This window comes from Columba livia, chromosome 19 (genome assembly GCF_036013475.1).
Source record: "Columba livia isolate bColLiv1 breed racing homer chromosome 19, bColLiv1.pat.W.v2, whole genome shotgun sequence".
In the NCBI taxonomy this organism is placed as follows: domain Eukaryota; kingdom Metazoa; phylum Chordata; class Aves; order Columbiformes; family Columbidae; genus Columba; species Columba livia.
Window position 1 is genome coordinate 8433781 of NC_088620.1, and position 22139 is coordinate 8455919.

Consider the following 22139-nt stretch of genomic DNA (forward strand, 5'->3'; position numbering starts at 1 on the left):
GCTTCATGTATCCTCAACAACCTCTCCATGCTCAAACGACATTACCTAGCCGTGGTTTGCTTCTGATAGACTAACAGGGATGTAGAGCAGGAAGGTTGGTGCACAGCAGAGTCAAGAGCTTCACTGGATCACTTGCTAGGGACTGTCAACAGCAAGGATAAAAACAAAGCCCTGGATCATGAAGGGAATACTTTACAGAGCCAGATTCCTTGTATGCACTGAAACAGACGGGAAAACATCCAGCTAACCTGTCCCTGACAATACAAATTCGTTCTTGCAAAACTTGAGCAAGACACCACTCCAGCAACAGACAGGAATGAGTAGTGTCTCTGTAACTACAACTTGTACTCAGCCCAGCACAACCTTACACATCCGACCTGATAATATTATTTCCTGTTGACGCTCTGTGTTCCCTAAACACCCGCATGAAGGAGGAGCTGAGTTCAGACCTTGCACCCTTGCACAGGTACATTGTGTGAATCTCACCTGAACAAATGATGTGGACTAGTTTCACTCACTGATTTCAACTTATCTGTACCAATGCAGTCGGAAGTAGAGCATACGCCCCAAAGTACCTTTTTGAAAAACTTGCCTGGAGTGTGGCTAAGAATACTCTTCTCAGCTCTGTAATCAGCTGGGCCTGGCCTACTGCAAATGTAAATGGTAGATTATCTTTTTGGTTGATAGAACAATGTTTTGCACCTTTTTATTTATCATGAACTTCCTTCCTTATGTCTGATTATTTTCTGATCCTGAGAAATTCGTTTGGAGAAAAAGTATAAGCAAAAGCAGAGAGTCTTAGGCCTAGGAAAGAATGAAGACAGCAAAAGGATTTTTGATCACCAGAAATTAATTTCCAAGAGAACAAACCACTTTATGTTGCTGAGCTCCTAAGTTCTGGAAGCAAAATACCTTGGTCAAATGCAGAGAACTCTCCCAGATGAGAACTAAGGAGCCCTGCACCCGACCTCTTCTGGCTTCAGGAGAGATTTGAAAAGAGACTAAGGTGCTCTCAGGCCCAGGAAGACTAAGGCGGAGACTAAGGTCCTCTTCCCTTGGTTCTTCTTCCCTGTGCCATGCCACAATCTTATCACTTAGTCATCTAAAATCTGTACATACTATTCCCTCCTGGGCTCCAGTCTTGGGCAAACCAAGTGGTGTCCCTGGTGAGGAATCTATCCACAGAACAGAGGATGAGTTCTTCCAGGGTCTGTGTCCCACAGGGACCATGCTGGATTTTAGTCTCTTTGCTCAACACATCACATCAAAGTTATTCTAGGAGACCTTGTGTTCTTACTCTCCTTTTATGCCATCCCACTTCGCCTCAGGGCATCCAATACAAGAAATGTAGTACAATGAAAAGCATCCTGTATGTTATTTGCCATTCCTTCCATGAAGTAAAGGCAAAGGGGTGAAGAAAGGTTACTTGGGCATAAGAAGAGACCAAAGCTCTGGTCTTTGTCTGACCTTGGGTCTTATAGCTGGGGAAAATCTGGCAGTAGCGGTAGAAGGTGAAGCAATTCAGTACAGCAACAAAAGTGGTACCCAGTGCAGCCACTTTAAATTCAAGAAATTCCTGGTTACCTGTGTCATGCTGGCAAGTACCACGGTTTTCCATAACACAAGTACCATGGTTTTCCATAACACATGCAAGGGGATAGACCAGGATGCGCCCTGAAGTGCTCTCCCGGAATCCCTGGCATGGCACAGCTCCCATCCCACAGCCCCTGCCTCCTCCGCAGCCATGGGCTGGAGCCAAGGACATCCCCTTGGGCCTCGACATTCCCACAGCTTGTGACACCGCAGGAGTACCGCCTGGCTGATCGTCTCGCTCCATGTGCGTGGGAGGGAAACACACTCACAGGACCTGTGCAGAGTGGGAGAAGGAGGACGTCACAGCAGAGAGGTGGGAGGTCATGGCAGGACCGCAGAGGATGGAAGTGGGGAACCATCCTGCACCCTCCCACTCCTTCCCGTCACATGGCATCCCCTGGCAAGGGGCGACTCAAGTAGCTGGTCCCCATCTCCTGCCTGGTGACAAACCCAGTCTAACTGGGTGATATTTCCACATAGTGACCAGCTACATCCTACTTCTGCTTATTGGTGGTCAGGAGTTGTGCAAGAGTAACAACTGACCTGAAAAGCCCCTCCTGACACATACCCATACCTGACCATGCCTATGGCAAAACCCACCCACAAACTTTGTGCACAAGGGAGGACGTGGTTCCTCTTCCAAAGTCATGATGGTCATGCTAAGTTGACACCCCACATCCCTCTGCCTTCCCTCCAGCCCTGTTCTTGGCAATCACAACTGACAGCATTTGAGTTTACTGGATGTCCACGGGTTGACTTTGGTGTAGTAGGGATCTCCACATTAAGATCAGTCCCTGCTTTCATCGTTCTCCCCTGGCTCTGGCCATGGGCTGTCAGAAGCAGGTGTTACCTGTTGCTCCAACCGCAGAGAGACAAATGCTGGAGGGCAGAGAATGTCCACACCAAAAACCAGCAGAGTAACCACCACTGAGCACATGCCAGCAACCAACAGACATGTCCCCAAGGCAGTAACAGCAAGAGGGAGGATGAAATGCCAACCTGGGAAGTCATGACCAGTGTTGAGAGTGCTCAGCATCAACTACAGTCCCTCTATGCTGCATCTCTGTGGACATGATGTCTCTGGTGGGACACTCCAGACAACCTAGCAAGCCAGCCAGCAGGAAAGTTATGGCAAGATCAAGAGAGGCAAATATCACATGCAGATTCCCCCTCTCCTCCCAGCTGAAGGATGCTCTGCGCTTTGTCTTTCTAAGGGGAACATCACAGGATTCGGCTGGAAATAATGCAAATATAGCATTAACCATTCTGAACACAGTGAACAAATAACATGTTGAAAACTCTTAGAAAATGTGTGAAATGGTCTTTGAATGCTCAATTGTTTGTTCTCTGTACTCAGTGCAAGCTTAAAAACTAAAAAAACAGCCATTACCTGATGTAGACAAGGAATTAAAGATACATCTCCTAAATCTGCTAAATATCTTCCATGCTTAAGACAGAAATACCCACAATACCATCCTTGTGTATTCTGCTTTACCCTCACTATATATATAATTCAGCTTACTCATCCTCAGACAAAACGCCCTCATACATGTCATGCACAAGCATGCAGAAAGAACGAAAACCATCACAGAAAGAAGAGAAATCTGAGCAGCACAGAGGTGGCATGACCCGGTGACAAGCTGTTTTTTTGTCCTCTCATGGATGTCTCATTGCTTTCATGCATTTTCTCCTCTTACAAAGGCCTCATGTCAAGAACCCAGCCCTCACCTTCCAAGGCTCCAGCTCCTCATCCTCTTCCAGCCAAAGGCGATAAGTCTCCAGCCAATAAAAGCTCTTTTATGAGCTCTTTTAGCTCAGAACTGCCTCCACTGGAATTCCGTAGAAAATAAACATAATAAACTCTGCAGAATTTTCTCGCTTACAGTTTGGAGTTATCTGTGGCTGTCTGCTTGTAAGGCACATGCCTTGAATATGGATTAAGCATTTTGTGGCACGCATGATGAAGAGAAAATTACCTTTGACACTCATGGCCAAAATCCTAGTATTATTATTTTAGTACTCTGCCCTAGAATAAGCAACTGGGAAATTAAAAAAACCACACACACAAACACAAAACACCACAACCAACCAAAAAAACACACGCAAAAATCCCCCACACCAAACCAACACCAAACTCATCTCTACACAGCACTTCCACAAGAATAGTTTTCTCTCTACTGATCTTAGCAGCACTCTCCTGCTCATTCTGGTTTTTAAATTTACAATAAATGGAGCTACACCTGCCCTGAAATCTGTCAAAATGGAGATAAGGCCTTGTCCTCGAGGTTTTACAGCCTAAATGAAAACAAGTAATGAATTAAAGAAGAAAACAAAGCCAGGCACTAGCCTGAGGTCACACAGGAACTCTGTGGCTTGGCTTGGGTTCGAGCTCATGTCCTTTGGTGCTTTACCAGCTCTCTTGTCCCAGCTCCCTAAACCATACTGGGTTTCACTATTTCTTGCTTTGCCTTTCACACTTTCCCTTTCCCTGGTCCAGTCCCCTGGCGAGGATCCCTGTGGGCCTCAGTTATGCTCATTAATTAAATTACACAGGCTGCTCAGGGCATGACTTTTAGCTTTCTAGGGTATCAAGAGCTGCACCAGACTATAGTAAAAGGAAGATTTCTAGCAGTGTTATCAAAGTTCTAGTGATAAGAGCTGTCTGAATTTTTACTGGGGGGCAGGAGGATGCAGAGAGACTGGGACATGAGAAAATACTTTTGTATTATTTTGTAATAACACAAATCTGAAATGTTTTTCATGGGGAGATGGGGGAATCCAAACCTTGCTGTGCTCTCACTAAAAAACACATGAGTTTCCACCCTGTTTCTCTACCCAGGGAAAAAGCAGAAGTTTCTGCACATCAGTGTGCGTGTGGATAAAGCAAAGAAAGTTTCAGTTTTGATGAGAACCGTGTTTTCCCAGGAAAAAAAAATCTCCAATTTCAGCAATCTGGATAAGTCTAAATGGCAACATCTCCACTGACGGTTCTTGCCAAGTCCTTCCTACACCCCGCCAAGGCCAGCGGAGGGTGTGCTGCTGCGGGACAGGGAACAAACATGCAACGAGCCTTCTCCGGAGAAGGGAGCCCCTTCCGGATGGATACCGGCTGCCGTCTGAGCTTATATCTCCTAAATCAATCACTGAGCAGCTCCTGAGGCTGGCAATAGGCAGCAGGCCCTTTTAATCAGAGATGGCAGCTATCAGGTAAGATTACATAATTTTTTCCCCAGTGCAATAAAGTCACCGCTTTTCCAGGTAATGATAACAGCCTCCTGTAAAAACACAACTGAGTTTGGGGTAGACAAACCTCACAACAGCAAAATGCCCTGTTTTAGGCCTGACCTTGGAGTGTTTGGTGCAAAAGGTACATTGAGCAACCCACAGCCCGCTGTGAATTCTGCTAAAACATAGGAATGAAGCAACATTTCAGAGACACAGACCCCTTCTTGGGCTCACTTGTGACACCCTCACCTTCCCTAAAAGCCTCCTCCCTTTTGTCCCGGAGCTGTGCAGATACTGCCGGGCTCCAGGATGGCCGCGCATCACATCGCCCGCTCGCTCTCCCCCTGCTTCTCACTTTCACTCCCATTGGTTTCATGTCCTGTTTGCCATGCGGAAAAGCTTTTAAGCTTATCCAGCCCAGCAGCAGGGTTTATCCTGGTTCCACCCACTGGGACTTTCCTAGCTTCCTTCTGCACAGAGAAGAGGGGGGGGGGGAAGCCAGACAGAGGCAGGCAGCACCTCGGGGAGCCCGGGGAGCAACCGTGCTCTTTCCCTGAGCTAGGTTTCTATTGTAGGCGGTGCATTCCTTGGGAGGGAGGGTGTGCGTGTGTCGGTGCCTTCCCACACTCCGGGCAGCTCTTATTTAATGAGGGTCTCCATGCAGGGCAGACACCAGAAGAGATTTTTGCCGTCCTCGGTTCCCATCCAGGATCAGCGGCAGCTCACACGCCAGACGCCGGCATGGACGGCGTGGTCGAGATAACCCCGGCGGAGGAGGCGGCTCTCGGGAGCAGCCAAGCCTCCAGGATGCACCTCGGGAAGGATTTGCGGAGGATACGGTGCGCGGTGCTGCTGTGCCTGCTCTCCGTGCTGGTCCTGGCGCTGCCCATCACCTACCTGCTGGTTGGAAACCTCCGAGCCCCCAGCTCCTGCGCCGGCCAGGTAAGAGTTGGACGGACAATTTCCATCCTGCCACCCTGTGAGGAGGAGAGCGCCACGTCCCGCCTCTCCAGGGTTGGGGTGGTTGGTTCTTTTATTCTCTTTATGAGTTTCTCACGTTTAAGGGAATTTAAGAAACTGCCTGTTACATTCCTTCTTCCTCACCCAGAGCAAATCTGCCTGGCATAAGTCTTATTATTGTTTGGTCTTTTTAACTCGTAGTTTCTGTTCCTCTTGTTGTAATTTCTCTAAGGTCACAGTACTATGTGCAGCTTCCAAAACTTTTATTGACATGCTGCAGGAAATGCTTAAGAAAAATCGCTAGTTAATGGAAATCAGTGTCTCTCCGCTGATTTCAGCCAGATTTTGATCCTATAGCTCATTCGTCTTTCTTCTTTTGGCTTAACTCTGAGACTTCCCCTTCCAGTGTCTGTTTCACAACCATCTGCTGACCACACTGCTGATGTCAGTGGGTCAGTGCTCATTGTGGGCAGAGAGCTCTCCAGCGCTCGTGTATTATTAATGCAAACTCCTGCAGAGATAAGATTTGGAACAATTAGCCTCACCCTAAATTTCACATCCCAGTTTTTATTCCCCATCAGAACTTTATCTAGATCCAGGGACCTTCTTAACTCTTCTCTTTAGACAGCTAAACTCACTTTGCTCTGAGCAATAAGCTTGCTGGTGTGGCTGCTTCTAATGCTCTTCTGTGTCACCCTATTCCTTCTTGTGCCGGACTGCAAACAAGCGCCTATTTCCACTTTAAGCTATGAATTCAGCAGGACTGCCCCACGCTAGAAGGATGCACATATACATATAGATCTGAGGGAATTACGGTTTGAATTTTAGCCTCAGGTCCGAAATTCCCCAACTAGTTAGCCTGTTTGTTATGTGCTCAGGAACAGCAAAGGAAAGCAGAGTTAGTAAGTGGCCTGGAAGGCAGATGTCAGACCTTGCACACATTCAGCCTATAGACGTTTAGGCAGTGACAGCTGCACCCATGGCGGTGTGCGTGCTCGTGGCTGCGTAGACGTGCCAGCCCCTGTTTGACCTCAAGTCTGCACAGGCAACAACTCGCACCCAAGCGATGCCAGCTCCCGGTGCAGCATCTTTGGCATTATCCAGTTGCACTCTCATGCACAGCTGAAAGGAGATGCACAAGTCCTGCACGGTACCTCAGGCTGTTAAATCTGACCATTTCTTGTGGGTGTGAAAGTGCATATTGCTACACTGGTGCTTTTACAGCTGTTCAGGCCAGCTAGAGCGGGTGCAAATGGAGAGAAGAGGCACTTTGGACAGTCTTAGCTGCATTGCTCTTTCTTCATGTCCCATGAGGTTGTATAGAGCAGAACAGTTCAGTTCTTGAAATGATCTTGGAGTGAAATAATAAAATATTAGCCTGTTTGATTGGACTAATGAAAAAGCGCAATGTGAGCCATTAGATTTTTCTCCAGCCTGGGCTATGTTAGTGCGTATTTCCGTGTGTGCGCACTGAGTTATTGGCGCGTAGTATTCCCACAGTGATGCAAGGAGGCGCTGAGTCCTGGTGAGGCAGAGCAAAGCCGTGGGCTGGCCGGCTGCCCGCGGCCGCCGTGCCAAGCCAGGGGTGGAGCACCCGGCCTCAACTCAGCTGCATCCTGCACTGTCTGAATTCTTTGCTCGCTGCGTGGGTGACTGACCATATCACTAATGTTGTCCAGCAACAGAGCACAGATAGGTGGGTTTGTCCACCTGTGGAGCTTTTCTGTTAATTCCGGGGTGCTCGGTCCTGCGGCTCGGCACAGCTGTAAGCTGCTTCAGTCAATGGGAACATTTCTGGGTGTAAAGGCTCTTGGGAAAAAGTCTTTTTGCATTTCCTTCTGCACTTGAAGTGTTAGAACTGGATTGCTAAAGGATGCCTTCCTCATGTGTGCTGTTGCTAGCCCAGATGAGGCAGACTAAGTTGGGACCAGATGCGTGTGTCAGAGATCTCCGTGGCACTGGTTTTGGGGCACGGAAACCCTGGGCACACTGGGAGCCAGTGGGCAGACCTGAGTTTGCACCAGACGTGTATTCGCTTGCTGACCTTTGCAGCAGCGAGCCCATGGGAGGAGTCCTCCCGTTGCCCCAGGACCAGAGTTCAGCCCACACATGCCTGATTTTCAAGTTCTCGTGCACTGGGGACAGTCCTGGGAGGAGGGAGGGACTCAGCAGCTGAGCAGATGAGAAGCAGATGGAGTAAATTCCAGAGCCTGTCCTTCCTGGAGCAAAGAGGAGGAGAAGGGGAGCCAGGGAAGGTTTGTGCAACAGGGGTGTGCCTCTTCGTTTTGCCTGCGGGGTGAGGCAGTTTATTGGTCTCTGCTTCAGCGTGGGTGCACACCGTGTCACATTCCGCCTCTGAAAGGATGCAAACTCATCTTTTCCTCTGGAAGTGTCCCTTTCAGGAAAAAGCAGGGCAAGTTATGTCATTACAGCAACATGTGTGAGCCACCGGTTCTCATGGTATAGCGCATCTTGCATGAATAATTCAAGTTTGATGATGCTTTCCTGGACACCTTCCAGGAAAGAGAAATCATTCTCTTTTGCGCTTCAAGACAGACCGAGGTGAGAAAACCGGGTTATTTAAGCAATAACACATGGCTTGTGATATTAGCAGGAAATCTATAACAGTCTGTAGTGGTGCCCTGCCAGAGGAAGGGTCAGGACTTCTGTGCATCCTTCCCCAAAAGGAAACTAAGTTTCAGTCTGAGTGCACAAATCTACCCAGGGAACAGCACAGCAGCCAGCAGAGCATCACTGGCTGCCTTAGCGACCTGCTCAGCTAGCCCAGTATGGCAGAGCATCAGGTCCTGTGGCCTGGAGACCCTGGTACTTGGGCACCCTTTCATAGCACCCTTGGCATTGCAGGACCACAAGAAGAACAAAGGGAAGTTCCCTGTCCAAAGGGTTGCACATGAACCCATGTGCCATGTCAGCCTTGTGATGGAGAAGGGAGATGCTCCAGTACAGGAGGGACTTTAAAACCCTAGCAGCTCCACCTGGATTACGTGCAAAAAGGTGAATCCAGGAAGCTAGCAACAAAGCTTAGATTAGGACTGCCAGGACATGCAGAGCCAGAAGCCCTAATGGGAAAAAGAACCTGAAACGGCTTCCTGACCTGCAGGGATGCAGAAATGCCCATGGAGGGGCAGTGAGCATTGCACCTATGCCCGGGTGTGCGGGATTGCCCTCCCAAAAGCTAGCAGCAGTACAGCCCCAGACTGGCCATCTCTGTTTGATGCACATGGTCCTCACAGGTGAAGTCAGTGAGCTCATGCCCTGGCTACATACTTACACTGGGCACTATAATCCAGCCAAAACACTCCCACTGAGACCAGTTTTTACCTGCCCAGGACAAGCACCTACCAAAAACAGCCAGCCCAGGCCATGCAGCATCTCTGGAGGTACCAAAATTGTGGGTGTATAAACTGTATATGACTTGCAGAGGCCTGTAAAATAGCACCTTGTGCTAAAAGTGGAGTGGATGGAGCCGCTGGGGATATTTTGCTTATTAATGTCCCTGCCTGCAGTGCCAAGCTGCTTTTCCCGTGTGGTTCTTTATCGTATAGCCCCGGCTCTTCTTGAAGGTGCAAAAGGCAAAATACATGAACAGGGGATGTTCAGCCCTTCTGTTTGGCTTCAGCAATAGATGGATATAAATGCACTGGGGCTTTTGGACTTTCTTGGCATAAAAAAAATACAGAAGTGTTTTGCATACCACAGTCTTCAGAGTACTTAGAGCTGTCTGTCCAAGATGTCATTTGTCTGCAAGTCAGCTGTAAGGTGGGATTTTCAACGTTACTCAGTGCTGATTAATCTCTCCACAGTAGCCAAAGGGAAAATTGAAGCCGTGCTGTGCACTTGTCAGAATCACAGCTAAGCAAGAAAGGAAAAAGAGGGAAAAGCACTAATTGTGTAAACCTATTGTGTCATGCTGCTTCACTCTCCCTCACCACCTCATCTACACCATGAATGTATAACACCTCTGCCTATTTAGGACAAATATTACTAACACCTGACCATTATGCAGCATTGTCTAGTGCTAAAAAATATTTTCTATAGGAGTTTTAGATTGGTAATCTTATCAAGTAGCTCAATTAGGAAAAGAAACCCTACCTTTGCCAAGCAACAGAATGATTTCACACCTTGCATGACCCTGCTCTATCTACTGCATCACACTGTCCTTCAGCATCTATGAATGCAGCTCCTGCACCTGGAGTTTCCATTGGGCCTTCATTGGAAACAAGTAAATTTAGGTTGTCTAACAAGTTTGTCCTCAGTTTTTAGTCAAAACCATTCTGTTATTTTTTATAAAGAATCAGAATTCTTCTTGATATCCTTCCCACTTTCTCATTGCTTCTGTTTGTTTTGCAACATCCGAGTTTAAATAAAGCAGGTTAGGCTTTAAATATGTAAACAGTCCCACTGAAGCTACATGATTAAATGTAGGTTTGTGATTGATTCGTAGCTCATTGCAGTACTTGGTATCGTTAGAAAATGTGTCACTTCATAAATATGTAGGAAGTGTCATATAAATAATGGGATAAATATATGCATATACATCTGGCCAAAAGCAAGGGGGAGTGTTTGAGGGAAATCCTCCACACTGATCCTTTGCCTCCCACCATGGGAAGAACAAAGTCAACCAGCTATGACTCTCTGCCACATCAAAAGTACAGTCATGTTTAAATACCACAGCAAGCAGACAGGACCTTGGAGAAAGTCATTTGTCATAATGAAAAGTCCAGATGCCTCAATGAGAAGGCAACACCGTTGCTCTCTGTGAGCCACAAGCTCAGCTTTCACACCACCATCCCTGCAGAGCAGCAGACCCTGTGGCTGGGCTGCTTATTGTGGCTGGGCTGCTTATTGTGGCTGGGCTGCTTATGTGTGTACGGGTGGAGAAAGGAGGAACAAAGAAAAAATTCTGTGTAGTTTTTCCTTCTCCATTTTTTTCCAACAGACCAGAGCCACTATTTTAGAAATGATGGTTTTCCGCAGGAACGCATGGATGTTCACTGCTAGGGAAATATTAAAATATCTTTGGGCTTACTAGCATTATCATTAGCAATTAGCAAAGTCATTAGCAGTCCCAAACCCAGGCAGCCCGACTCTCCTCCCACACTCTCCTTCCCCTGGCCCATGTAAATTTTCTATTTTCCACTTGTCCTGCAGTATTTGAAGTTGTGTGAGATACAGCCCCCAGCAGATAGCTCCAGCATCTATGTGCTAATGCTCTTTCAGCCTGTTTATTAAGCAATGTGCATCAAATCCTTAGCTGCAAGCTGATCAGTGGCCATTTACTCTATCCGATGTATTTATTGTAGCTGTCCATAAAACACACCACACCAGCATGCTCCTGACAAATGTTGTGTGACAGGGGTTCCTGACAGCCCCAACAGTCAACCCTGAGCTGGCTGTAGAACCCAGACCCTCTGATCTCTGTAGCCCCACTGTTGGCACGGACCTGCAATAGACTGTGCCCTGGGGAAAGCACAGGGGATGCTTCTCACACCCCAGGGAGGTCGGATCCAGAGTCAGGATCCTGCAGCATCCCCCGGTTGGGACCCTGCTGCTTTGCAGGCTGCTGTCACAGGACCAACAGCTGGCGAGAAGCCACCACCAGCCATGCCCCAGCGTGATTCAGAAGGACCAGCCCTGGTAGGCATGTGGTGGGCAGGCAGCAGCTTCCCTTTGAGCTGCTCAACCTCAGCATCAGAGATGTTATTGCAGCCTTCCAGGTTGCCCAGAGAGGTGGTGGATGAACCATCCCTGGAGACATCCCAGGCCAGGCTGGACGGAGCTCTGAGCAACCTGAGCTGGTGAAAATGTCCCTGCTCATGGCAGGGGTGGCACTGGGGAGCTGGGAAGGTCCCTTCAACCCAAACCATTGTGTGATTCTATGATTCTAACTGTCTGGCACAGCCCAGGGCCATGCCCTGCTCCCATGCAAATGCCTGTTGGCACAGGGATGTTGTGAGTGTTCTGGTGTCTGGCTCTAGAACAAAATCTAAGAGGCACACAAACGCTAATCACTCTGCCTTCCCTCGGTGGGGTGTCAGTGAGCTGCAGAGCTCACCCTCTGCCAGCTGAACCTCAGACCTGCTCAGCTCCTTTCCACCTTCCAGCGAGGCAACCAAACACTCCAGACAGCCCTAAGCAACAAACAGCCTAAAATAACACAAATGAAGAAAGAATAGCAGGTGAAGCAGCAGCTCTGTACTTGATACACCTCAGTATTTTCACTGGCATTGTGGGTGCAATGAGTGCCTGCAAAGGCTCAGAACTGCTGAGTCTTGAGACAGGGAAGAATCACTCATATGTCTCTGTTTGCTCTGCATGGGCTGAGGGACAAGAGCATCTCTAAGTAGCAGAGGTTCTCTAGCAGTGCTGGATGGAGGCTCCGTCACAAAGCAGGGTTAGTGTTGGCCAGTTCACACTGACCATTCCACCAGTCCTCCCCCAGGTAGGTGAAGGGCTTCTCAGCCTCTGAAAAAGACTGGAGTTTAACACAACCACCACCAAAGGATCCCAGGTGCTGTCCTTGGCATGTTTTACAAGATGCAGGCAGTTTCAAACGAACAGCAGAAAACTCTTGCAATGCAGCAAAGCCCTGTCAGGGCTTGTCCTTTTACACAAAAGCTCTAGTTAAGCTTAATAATATTACTGTAGCATACTCCATTTTCTGCAATAACACAAACCAGACCCTCTGTGGAGGTGCCGTACACCCTGGAGCCCCAAGTTAACCTCTTGCAAATCTCTCTTGCAGGTCACAGAAGAGAGGGGCTCTCGCTTTCTGAAGCAACGGGCAGTAACGACAGGTAAGTTTGCCAGTCCTTTCCCCCATCCTGAATGCCTTTGTTTACCAAGGTTTTGCAACCACTGTCAGATGCCTCCCCAACTCCCTCCGCTCTCACCACCCAAACCCTTCCCCAGCCAAACAAGCCAGGGCAGACGGAGGCAAACCTGTGCAACGAGATGCAGGGAGATAACTGGGGCCATAGCGAAAGTGTGAACATTTCTAACCCCAGGGCTGTGCAAGCTCGCTCCTTCTAGTGCAGGCACAGACCTCCCCGGCAGCTCTCTGAGATCAGTATAACACCCTGAACCTGCAACATGGATCCAGGAGCCTGTGCACACCACGCTCTCATTTGTACACACCACACCTCCCCTTTGCTCACCCTCCAGCAATTTAAGACACAGACACGATGGGCCCTGTCAGCACTGCAGCAGGCCTGACAAGCTCAGGCATTTGTTAAGGGATTTTATCACCTCTACGGTGTCGATAAACAATCACAGCAAATAACTCCTGACCTAAACATACGCAGAAATGGAAAGGAGCTGCACACGTTTCCTCAACCACCACTCACACCTCATTGACTTCAATAGCAACAAATGTCCTTACACACTTTCTTTCTTTTTTTCCGCTCAGTTACAGATACACTTGCCAGTGCGGAAAAGCCAAGAGCACACCTAACAGGTAATGCTTGTTCAAAAATGAAGTGTTTCCCCACGGGAATTACAGCAGAAGTAGCAATACAATGATCTTGGTTTATATGGGTCTGATAAGACCAGGTGTTGCATGAAACATGGAGAAAATAATCAGCTTTGCCTTGTTGACCACAACAGATTTACTACAGCCTATGTTTGTAGAAAAGGGCCCAGGAAGGAGGTAGTTTACAGAAACTTTTCTTCTTGATACTTTTCCAAGCCATTTATTTCATTGAATGGGCAGCTCTTGTAACTGAACTTAAATAGGTGCCTGGTGTCTTAGTGACCTGCTGAATCCCCTAGAAAAGGCAGTGGAAAGAGCCCAAGGGAGACTTCATGGATAAATAAATTGGGAAAAACTATGAGTCTTGGAGCAAAATAAGACCTGATGCTTCACACACATTCACCTACAGAGTTAAACCAGTATTTCAGGGCTGATTTCTTTCCCAGCATGGTTTACTTTCCCTGATCCACAATCCTAATGCCCACCCTTGGTCCCAATCCCTTTTTTGTATGCAGGTTGCTAGAGCTCCAAAACTGACCTGTCCTTGTTCAAAATCACATCTTTGCAAGTTTGCAAGAGCAAAAGGACCACGTCTGCTAGTGCAAGTCTCCCCGTTTCCCCTGAGTTCCCCGATGGCAGAAAGACACAGAGGCTCCCGGTGCAGGTGACTCAGAAGAGCTACCACAGCTCAGCGCTGCTGCTGGGGACTTCCCTGGGTTGCACAAAAGTCCAGATGCTGCAGGGAAGCACCCAACAGTTTTCTCCAAATGTCGTCAGGCCCCCCACTTGCAAAACCTCCTTCACCATCATTCCTGAGCCGCCTCCATGGGACGCTGCCCGTCCTCCTCAACCTGACATTTCAGGTCACTGTTGGCCATAGCAAAGAGCATGAAAAGGAAACAGCTAACGGGATTTTATCACTCCTTCTATACACAAAAATGCTACACCCAGGCTGCTGTACTATGCTGCCAACAGGGAACTTCCTTTCCATTAATTTATCTTTGACCTTTTTTTAGCCCAAGCATATTTTTGGTGCTGTACCCTGTGGCAATGAGTTCCCAATCTTAATGGGACGTCACAGTCAGAAAATATTTCCTGTTACTTTAAACTTCCTGCATAATAATTTCTTGGGTGCCAGACTGATCTTCTCATAAACCATGACTCGTGCATAGAAAGTGAAAAAGGAATGATAATTTTTCAGATCTTTGTTTCATTCCCCCATCTCAGGCACCTTTTTCAAAGTGAAGGTGGTAAACTACAAACTCTCACTTGTAAGAAATCTCTTCCAGATTTCTAATCTCTCTGCCTTTTTCTAGTTTTAGGCACATATATTCTGAAGGTGAGAGCAGAGGGGTGAGAGGAATAACTAGCCACAGTATTTTAATGGGACATAGCAGTAGCAGAATTACTCGATGTTTTGTTCACTGTTCCTTTATGGTGAATTTTCCACCTGCTCTCAGCCTTTTTAACACACACACTGAGCATTTTGAACTTATCCAAAGTGTCATTGAGATCTCCTCACCCAGGATGGCCATAGCTAGTGAAGAATGGCACCATCCATGTGAACACCCAGCTAGGACTTTTATCCATTCCCATTCTCTCCTGTGCACTAATGTACATTTGGTGCTGACTGTGCTGTGCCATCATCTCCTCTCTGACAGGGATTCTCCAGTAAGGGACTAAACCAAAAGGGATTGCAGAAAATGAGAAGAGATTTCACATGTAAGGGATGCCAAAAATTTAGAGTGGGTGGGAAAGTTGAAGGAACTGTAGCAATGAATGTCTTATTAAAAGCAAATTTTATTTACTTCAAGAGTTAGCGTAATAGGTGCATTTTCAGGAAGCATAGGGCAAGATATTTGTGAAATAAATTAAGGACAAGTACAAAGTACAAGTGCTGCTAGAAAATGAGCCGTACTGTATTCAAAGGCACTTGAACATGCATTTATCCTCTTTATCAGTATTGAAAGCATGGGAAAAATTAACTTGAAAATAGAGAGCAACAAGAGAGTGAGCTTAATCCTAAAAGGGAGGTTATAGTTGTTTAAGTTTTGCCTAACTCTATAAGTTATGAAATCATGTACTTCATTTGAGATGCCTATTAGTTAGAAAAAACATTGAAGAACTGAGTGTCATTGACATTTTAAATGTGTCATTGTACACAAAAACGAATGTTTCACATGCAGCTTCTCTTCAGTTTTCCCCAAAGCTCCCAAGATGGAAAACAGCCCAGGACATTTTCTGGAAATGTTCTGATCTTTTCCGTTCCTTCCCATCTCAAACAAGGTTTTGTGTGCTACCAACTGACCCATGAAAGGTTTTACTCCAAGCTCTTGTAAACCTTAGAGTGACCCAAATGCTACATTAGCTTTTGCCGGGACTCAGACCAGTTATTAGACACCCGAGAGGTAGATGAGGATGAAGGCAGACCACGAGTACTTTCATTTTCTTTTATTCCTCTCTCTCTGTACCAGGCAAAGCTCCATTGGCTCTAAGCCTCATACTGCTTATAACACTTCTATAATTCAGCTTGGCTTGCTATCACAATCCCCGTCTATTGTTCTCCCACACTAAAATACTCTCCTCGTGTACTTTGCCTCCTGAGGAAAGATCAGGAAGATTTGATACTTCAGCAGCACTGACAGGCAGGCTGAAAAAAACAACATTATTTTGTTGTGCTACTCAGAGAATATGCAAGAAATTGCACTCCTAACACTTTCTTGTCTCCTTATGGATTATTTATTGCTAGAAAAGAGGGGAAAGCAGATGCCACCGGGAGCTGAGCACATTAGTTTTTCTGAATCTCATTTTACCCAGGATAAAGCTAATGGTTATTGCCAAGAGAATTTTGAAGCTTTCCTTTACCTGCATCCTGCTTCCCTCCCTGCCCATGCACATACATCTCTTCCCCAGATATTCAATCTAAATCAGCTTTAAACATTAACTCAAGCTCATGAAAAAGGTCTCATTTCCTGGAAATCAATTGCCTCAGTCTTTCTCAGCATTTAACATGAACTTTCCAGGTCCATTTTAGTACCCGGCATAATCTAAATGCTTTTTATCCTCTTCCTTTTCACTGCCTCAGCTGCTGTTATACCACAACAATTTTATATGGCGGTTAGTAAAGAACAGAAAAAACCCTTTGCTTCCCTGCAGAAAAATAAGCACTGGGGATTATTCTCCTACCTGTTGTGTGGGAGAAATTAAAGCTGCAAAGAAGTGAAGGGAATAGTGCAGCAGTTCCCCAGTTCTTCCCCTGAGAACCCTGGAGTGGGGAGCATCCTCGGCTTGGATCAGACTAATATCAGGGTCTGATTAGAGCTCTGTAATTAGCTAATCTTCTGAGTTTTTGGTAAAATCAGATGACGCTGGTAAAGCAAAGGCAATCCTACAGCAAAAGATTTCATTGTGAACATCGAGGAAGAAAAGCTTGACACGAGGGTTAATAAACCCTGACATCCTTCAGAAGCAACCTGGCACGAGGAGAAGTTCAAGTGTCTCAATGCTCGGTGAGGTGATAGATCACGCTTATCACTGTGGAACTTTCACAAGCACAGTAGTAGCTGTCTAAGAAACATCATTGCAATCCATCGCTGCTGAAGAAAATGATGCTTTAGTATTTCTTATCACTGTCCCGAACCATTAGGTACAGGCACGGTGCCCATGTGTGGCACTGCCCCAGCACTGGTTTCACTTAGGGACAAGATTTTAAATCTTTGAATAGGTAAGAAATCACCCTGGACCTGCAGGGTAAAGCCACCTGTATTGCTGCACAGTGCCATGAGACTCGGCCTTTAGGAAGAACAGTCTCGCCATTTGGGATCTGACCCACAACCAGGACATCCAGTCCCAGCCTGTGCTGGCCGAGCTCTTCCAAAAGCATCTTTGCGTTTCACTCCTGGTTGCTCAGATCTGGACAGTTGGCTTGTAGGCAACTCATCTCATTTTTCAAGCTGTAAAATAGGAACAGTTCTGTCCTAGTCGATTACTCTATTTAAATCGCTTGGCCTTTGGAGCACAGACCTCGCGTTACATTCAGCAGCACATCCCCACCTGTGACAAACTAACCCCCTCTTCTCCCTCTCTCTTCCTCCCGCAGTGAAGAAACAAGAAGTCACCAACACCCAGGGAGACCAAATGCCCATCCTGCAGTGGGAAGACAAGCGAGGCTTGGCCTTTACCAAGAACAACCTGAGTTATTCCAGCAACGCACTGGTGATACCCGTGTCTGGGGACTACTACGTCTACGCTCAGGTCACTTTCCGAGGGCCCATTGAAAGTAAAACCAATTCTGTCACTGAGATCATTACCAAAGTCACTGATAGTTACCCCGAACCCACCCAGCTGCTGACAGGCACCAAGACCCTCAGTGAAAAGGCAAACAGCTGGTTCCAGCCCATTTATTTGGGTGCTGTGGTGTCCTTAGAAGTAGGAGACAAGCTCATGGTCAATGTCAGTGACATCAAGCTGGTGGATTACACTAAGGAGCACAAAACTTTCTTTGGTGCCTTTTTACTGTAGGTCCCTGGCAGCAGCTGGGGGGGGTCCCTTCAGGGCCCTGGTGGGACCTCGTTGGCCCTTGGTTTTTGGGGTGCGTGTTGGGGTGCGATCCCTGTGCTGTGTTCCCTCTTCTGTCCCCCGCAGCTCTCTGTTAAGGGTAGGGAAAGCTGAGCTGCAGGCTGAATTGAAATCACCAGCCCTTGACCCATTAAAAAGAAAAGTCACATTTTAAGAAAAAAATGTATTTTTGAAAGTAAAAACTGAGAGTTCTTCAAAACTCTGTAAGCTACAAAGGAACACTTTATACCCGTGTTAGGAGTATTGGGTTTGAATATTGCAGCTAGGTTAATTCCACCTCTAATGTACAATTTCCTCTACCCTAAGTGTTTTGAACTTTCTTCAGCACTTCCAGTATAGTTCTGCATGACCCTTCTTCAGATTCTTGGTTCTAAAAGGTAATTACTTTTCATCTTTTCCTTACTAATAGGTTAGCTCAGTACTTTGCACTAACGTAAAGCTCAGATTAATCATTAACAGTTTAATTAAACCCTTCCAACTTCCTGGTAGGCTTGTATAGCAAATTTCCATAAAAAATGTATTTAAATCATCACCACTTATTGCCTGGTGTGCTGAATGATGGTAAATACGAGTCTGGGGGAGAGTAGTGGTGAATGCAGTATCTTGCACACACAAAAAAAGCCTTCTATGGGTTATATACATACATATATATTTGTGTATATTCCCTAGAAGTTCCAGGAAGCCCATTGGCAATAATGAGCCTTTTCTAGCACAAGGCAAATAATTTGTGCCCACCGCACACTAACAATAAATATCACAAGGAAAATTTTGCCCGTTGCAGCTCCATTACAGACATGACTCTCTTGATCCATTATCCACGGCACAAAAATGTTTACTTTAGTCCAGTTAGAGCCAGCTTTTGCACCCCATCACACACACCAGCTTTTAGCACATCTAGCACACTAGCACATTTTATATGACATAAAGTAATATATCTGGCATTACTTGTTTTAAAGTGGTGCAGGCATATTCACCCACACTTCTACCCTAGTGGAAATTCTCTCTTTCTCCCTTTTATCGCCCCTCTCAGTGCTAATAGTGTTTCTGTAACAGTAAATATACTAAGTATCAGGGGCTGATTCTGACCCCGTTGTAAATCAGATATTCCTCCACAGAAGTCAATGGCATGAAGTCAGAGTAAAGCCACTTAAGTGAGACAGAAGTCAAGCTTAAAGGGAAGTATCTCAAACAGGCCAGCCAAGCTGTGGAGTCTTAGATTTTTCTGAAGCTTAATAGGGACAGAAGTGTTCTCGGAAATTTGTGGTTATTAAATTAGGAATTAGAATTAATGTAAATAATTTCTGGAGATGTGAAAATGCACGTGCATCAGCATTTTCAATTGAATTAGAGGATGATGAAATCTGGTCACACAAACAAGTGACCTTTCAGCCTGTGGTCAAACTGAAAATCTGTTTTGGTTTGGGCGGATGTGAAACCAAAACAGTTATAAGAAAAAATCCAAGCTGGAGAAAAAGGGTGAAACAGGCAGCTCATGCTAATTGAGTTCAAAATACATTATTTCAGGTTTTGACCCTTACAGAACTCAGGAGAAAGAAAAACATACAAACAAACAACAACAACAAAACAAAACACCCACACTTTTCAGAATAAAACCATCGGTAAAAAAGTAACATATTTTTTTATATGAAGTCTTATAAAAATATTTTCATTCTTAGGAATTATCTTCTTCCCTAATCTCTTTGACCCCCAGAAAACTAACACTAAATATAATCCAAATTCATAAATAGGTTCACTTACCTACCGCTTCCTTTTCCCCTAAAAACTAAGTATTGGTAAATAAGCATTAACTTTTTCTCTGTGTACATACAGAAGTAAATTTAGATCAAGCTATAAGTCTCACAGCCCCAATCTTACCAACATAAACTTGTGCTGTACTTAGTCCTGAGTATGTGGCTAAAAGGGTGTAATTCACTTTAAAAGCAAGTTCAGTTTTCCTATTTGGTGTATGGGATGAGTAAAATCTACACAGCTTAAATTAAAAGTGGATAAAATATTTTACCTGTATTAACCCTCAATTATATCATTATGGGAACAACCCTCCAAACAAAGGAGCGCTCACATAGACCATCTTCAGCACGTGAATGTTGGCAGGATTAGGGTCTAAAGGTGTAAAGCTGGAAGTTATGTTCCTTAACAAAATATAACCCAAGTGATGAAAAGGACGCTGCTGAGATGATTTTGGATATAACAGTTCAGTGTATTGTATAACTGACCACACTGTGCTTTGTTGTATTAATCTCCTGAGTGGCCCATCATTTCAGATGAGAAGTGAGGAGAAAATTCATTCTTTAGAAGAATCAGAAAAATGTCAAGAATATTTGCCCAGATCTGGGTATTAGATACTAGTATGGCATTTTGCTATTGTAATGTATTTTAATATAAGTGATTGTATATTGTTTTGTGCTTTGGTACTGATGTGTGTCTCTACCAGCAGAACTGACTTAGCTTCTTGTTTCCAAGTTCTATAATAATAAAAATTCAAGTTAACTGATACGACAACTGCTGATCCTGGTCCCCTTCCACTGGCCAAAGAGCACACCTAAGAGCAATCAGCTAATACAACCAGATAATGCTGATGTATAAGAAACCTATTTTGCTGTGTGTTAGTGTGTGAATGATTGTTATTTCACGCACGGTTAGAGGTGCCTCACCAGAGTGAACTCAGATTCAGACTTTCCCCCAGGGGCTGATAGAGACTTGCATTTCAAGAAGGAAAACATAACGGCTGAACAGATTGGCTTTTTTAGTCCCTTTTCCCCTTTGCAGCATGGGGAACAGCTGATTCCCTCTTTTTTGTTACTTCTTAATCTATTTTGAAGAAGAAAGTTCTCCAGAAAAGCAGTGCACATCAGAAACTGCATTGCAGATGGACTGATGCTCCCAGCTGAGCACCCCAGGGAGACAGGACCCACAGTATCAATAACCAGTCAAAAAGCCAGATTTGCCCTCTCTACCACCATATGTAAACTCACCTGGGAACTCAGTGTTCCCAGCTGCTCAGCTCCCGTCTGCCAGGCACAACCCAGCTAGGAAATTCTGGCCAGATGAGGGTGAAAGCCTTGTTTGAAGGCAGCAGAGCTCTGTGCACCCTGAGCCCTCTTCTAGCATGAGCTTTGCTGTCTTTATACCTTCAGCACAACAGCAGCATCCACTGGATATGTATTTCTTATCTTGGGCGGTGTTATCTTGAATTCTTCCACTGCCAAGAATGCAAATTCTTTCCACTAGCAGAACTGAGAAACATTCTCCCATTGGGCATATTATTTTGTATTTCCACAATTTGTTGTTTTCCTGGCTCCAAGTCAGAGTGTCATATTTAAATTGTTTCTGGTTAAGGGCTCTGTGTTCTGAATCAAGGAAGGTTTTCACTTGAAAACCCTGTTTACCCTGATTTCCACCCACTTGCAAATACCCAAGATTAGGCTGTGGGTGGCAGCTTCTGCAGACCAGACAGGGGTTAATTAGGCAGTAATCAGATCACTTTTTTCTATAATACCATTTAATCCAATAGCTACCTCATGTTTAAAATAACAGCAAAAGCAAATAATATTTTTAATATTATTATTTTTTGTTTTAACTTAAGCTAAGCAGAATTCACTTGTTTTATTGCCATTTTACTCTGTGCTTTGCACATAACAGCTTGAGTTAACATCTTCTTTGTGGTCTAAATACACTGGCATATACAGTCCCTCCACCTGAGCATTGTGCTTCATTTGACCTACTGCTAATCATACAGGTGTCTGTTCTTTATAAACTCCTAGTCTCCCTCTCTAGTGGGATGGAGGAAGAGATGCACATTTCTGATGGGCTGCACATGCCAGTGAAGGTGGAGATAACAGAGATGCCTCTCTCCAGGGCTGCAAAGGGATGTATATAGTATTTTTCTACCTAAATACAAGCAAGGTGATGATACCAGCACTCAGTGAGAGTGAAAACAGCTCTGCAGTCACTTTCACAGACTGCTGGATAAAGCTGCCCAGCTACTGCCTGGACAGAATCCCCATAGGGCTTAGCGTTGATAAAGATACACATGAAAATGTATCTTGAGGGAAGGCAGAACCTCACTTCCACACAATGAAGTTGTTGCTCCATGAAATTCACTCTACAGAGTAGGACGCTGCCATGAGAGGTTAATGTTCCCAGTTCTCATCCGTTGGCCAACAGCAGCTACATCTGCCCCTTGCCAGCTTTGTTCTTGCATGAACACCCCTTGTCCAAGCTGGGGACAAGCTCAGTGTCACAGTTAACACCTCCAGCTTCTGGGAAGAGC

At 45.7% G+C, this 22139-nt stretch overlaps 1 protein-coding gene and 1 long non-coding RNA gene across 2 annotated transcripts in view; one reads left to right on the forward strand and one right to left on the reverse strand.

Annotated features, from left to right (window-relative positions):
* LOC110358733 (uncharacterized) overlaps positions 1 to 22139 on the reverse strand; it is a 139447-nt gene that overhangs the window by 72702 nt on the left and 44606 nt on the right. The window lies entirely within an intron of this gene.
* TNFSF15 (TNF superfamily member 15) lies at positions 5143 to 20391 on the forward strand. The gene is made up of 4 exons (XM_005498393.3): positions 5143 to 5760; positions 12545 to 12596; positions 13208 to 13255; positions 17370 to 20391. Exons 1-4 carry the CDS (start codon positions 5560 to 5562, stop codon positions 17789 to 17791), a joined length of 723 nt encoding a protein of 240 aa, XP_005498450.2. The 5' UTR covers positions 5143 to 5559; the 3' UTR covers positions 17792 to 20391.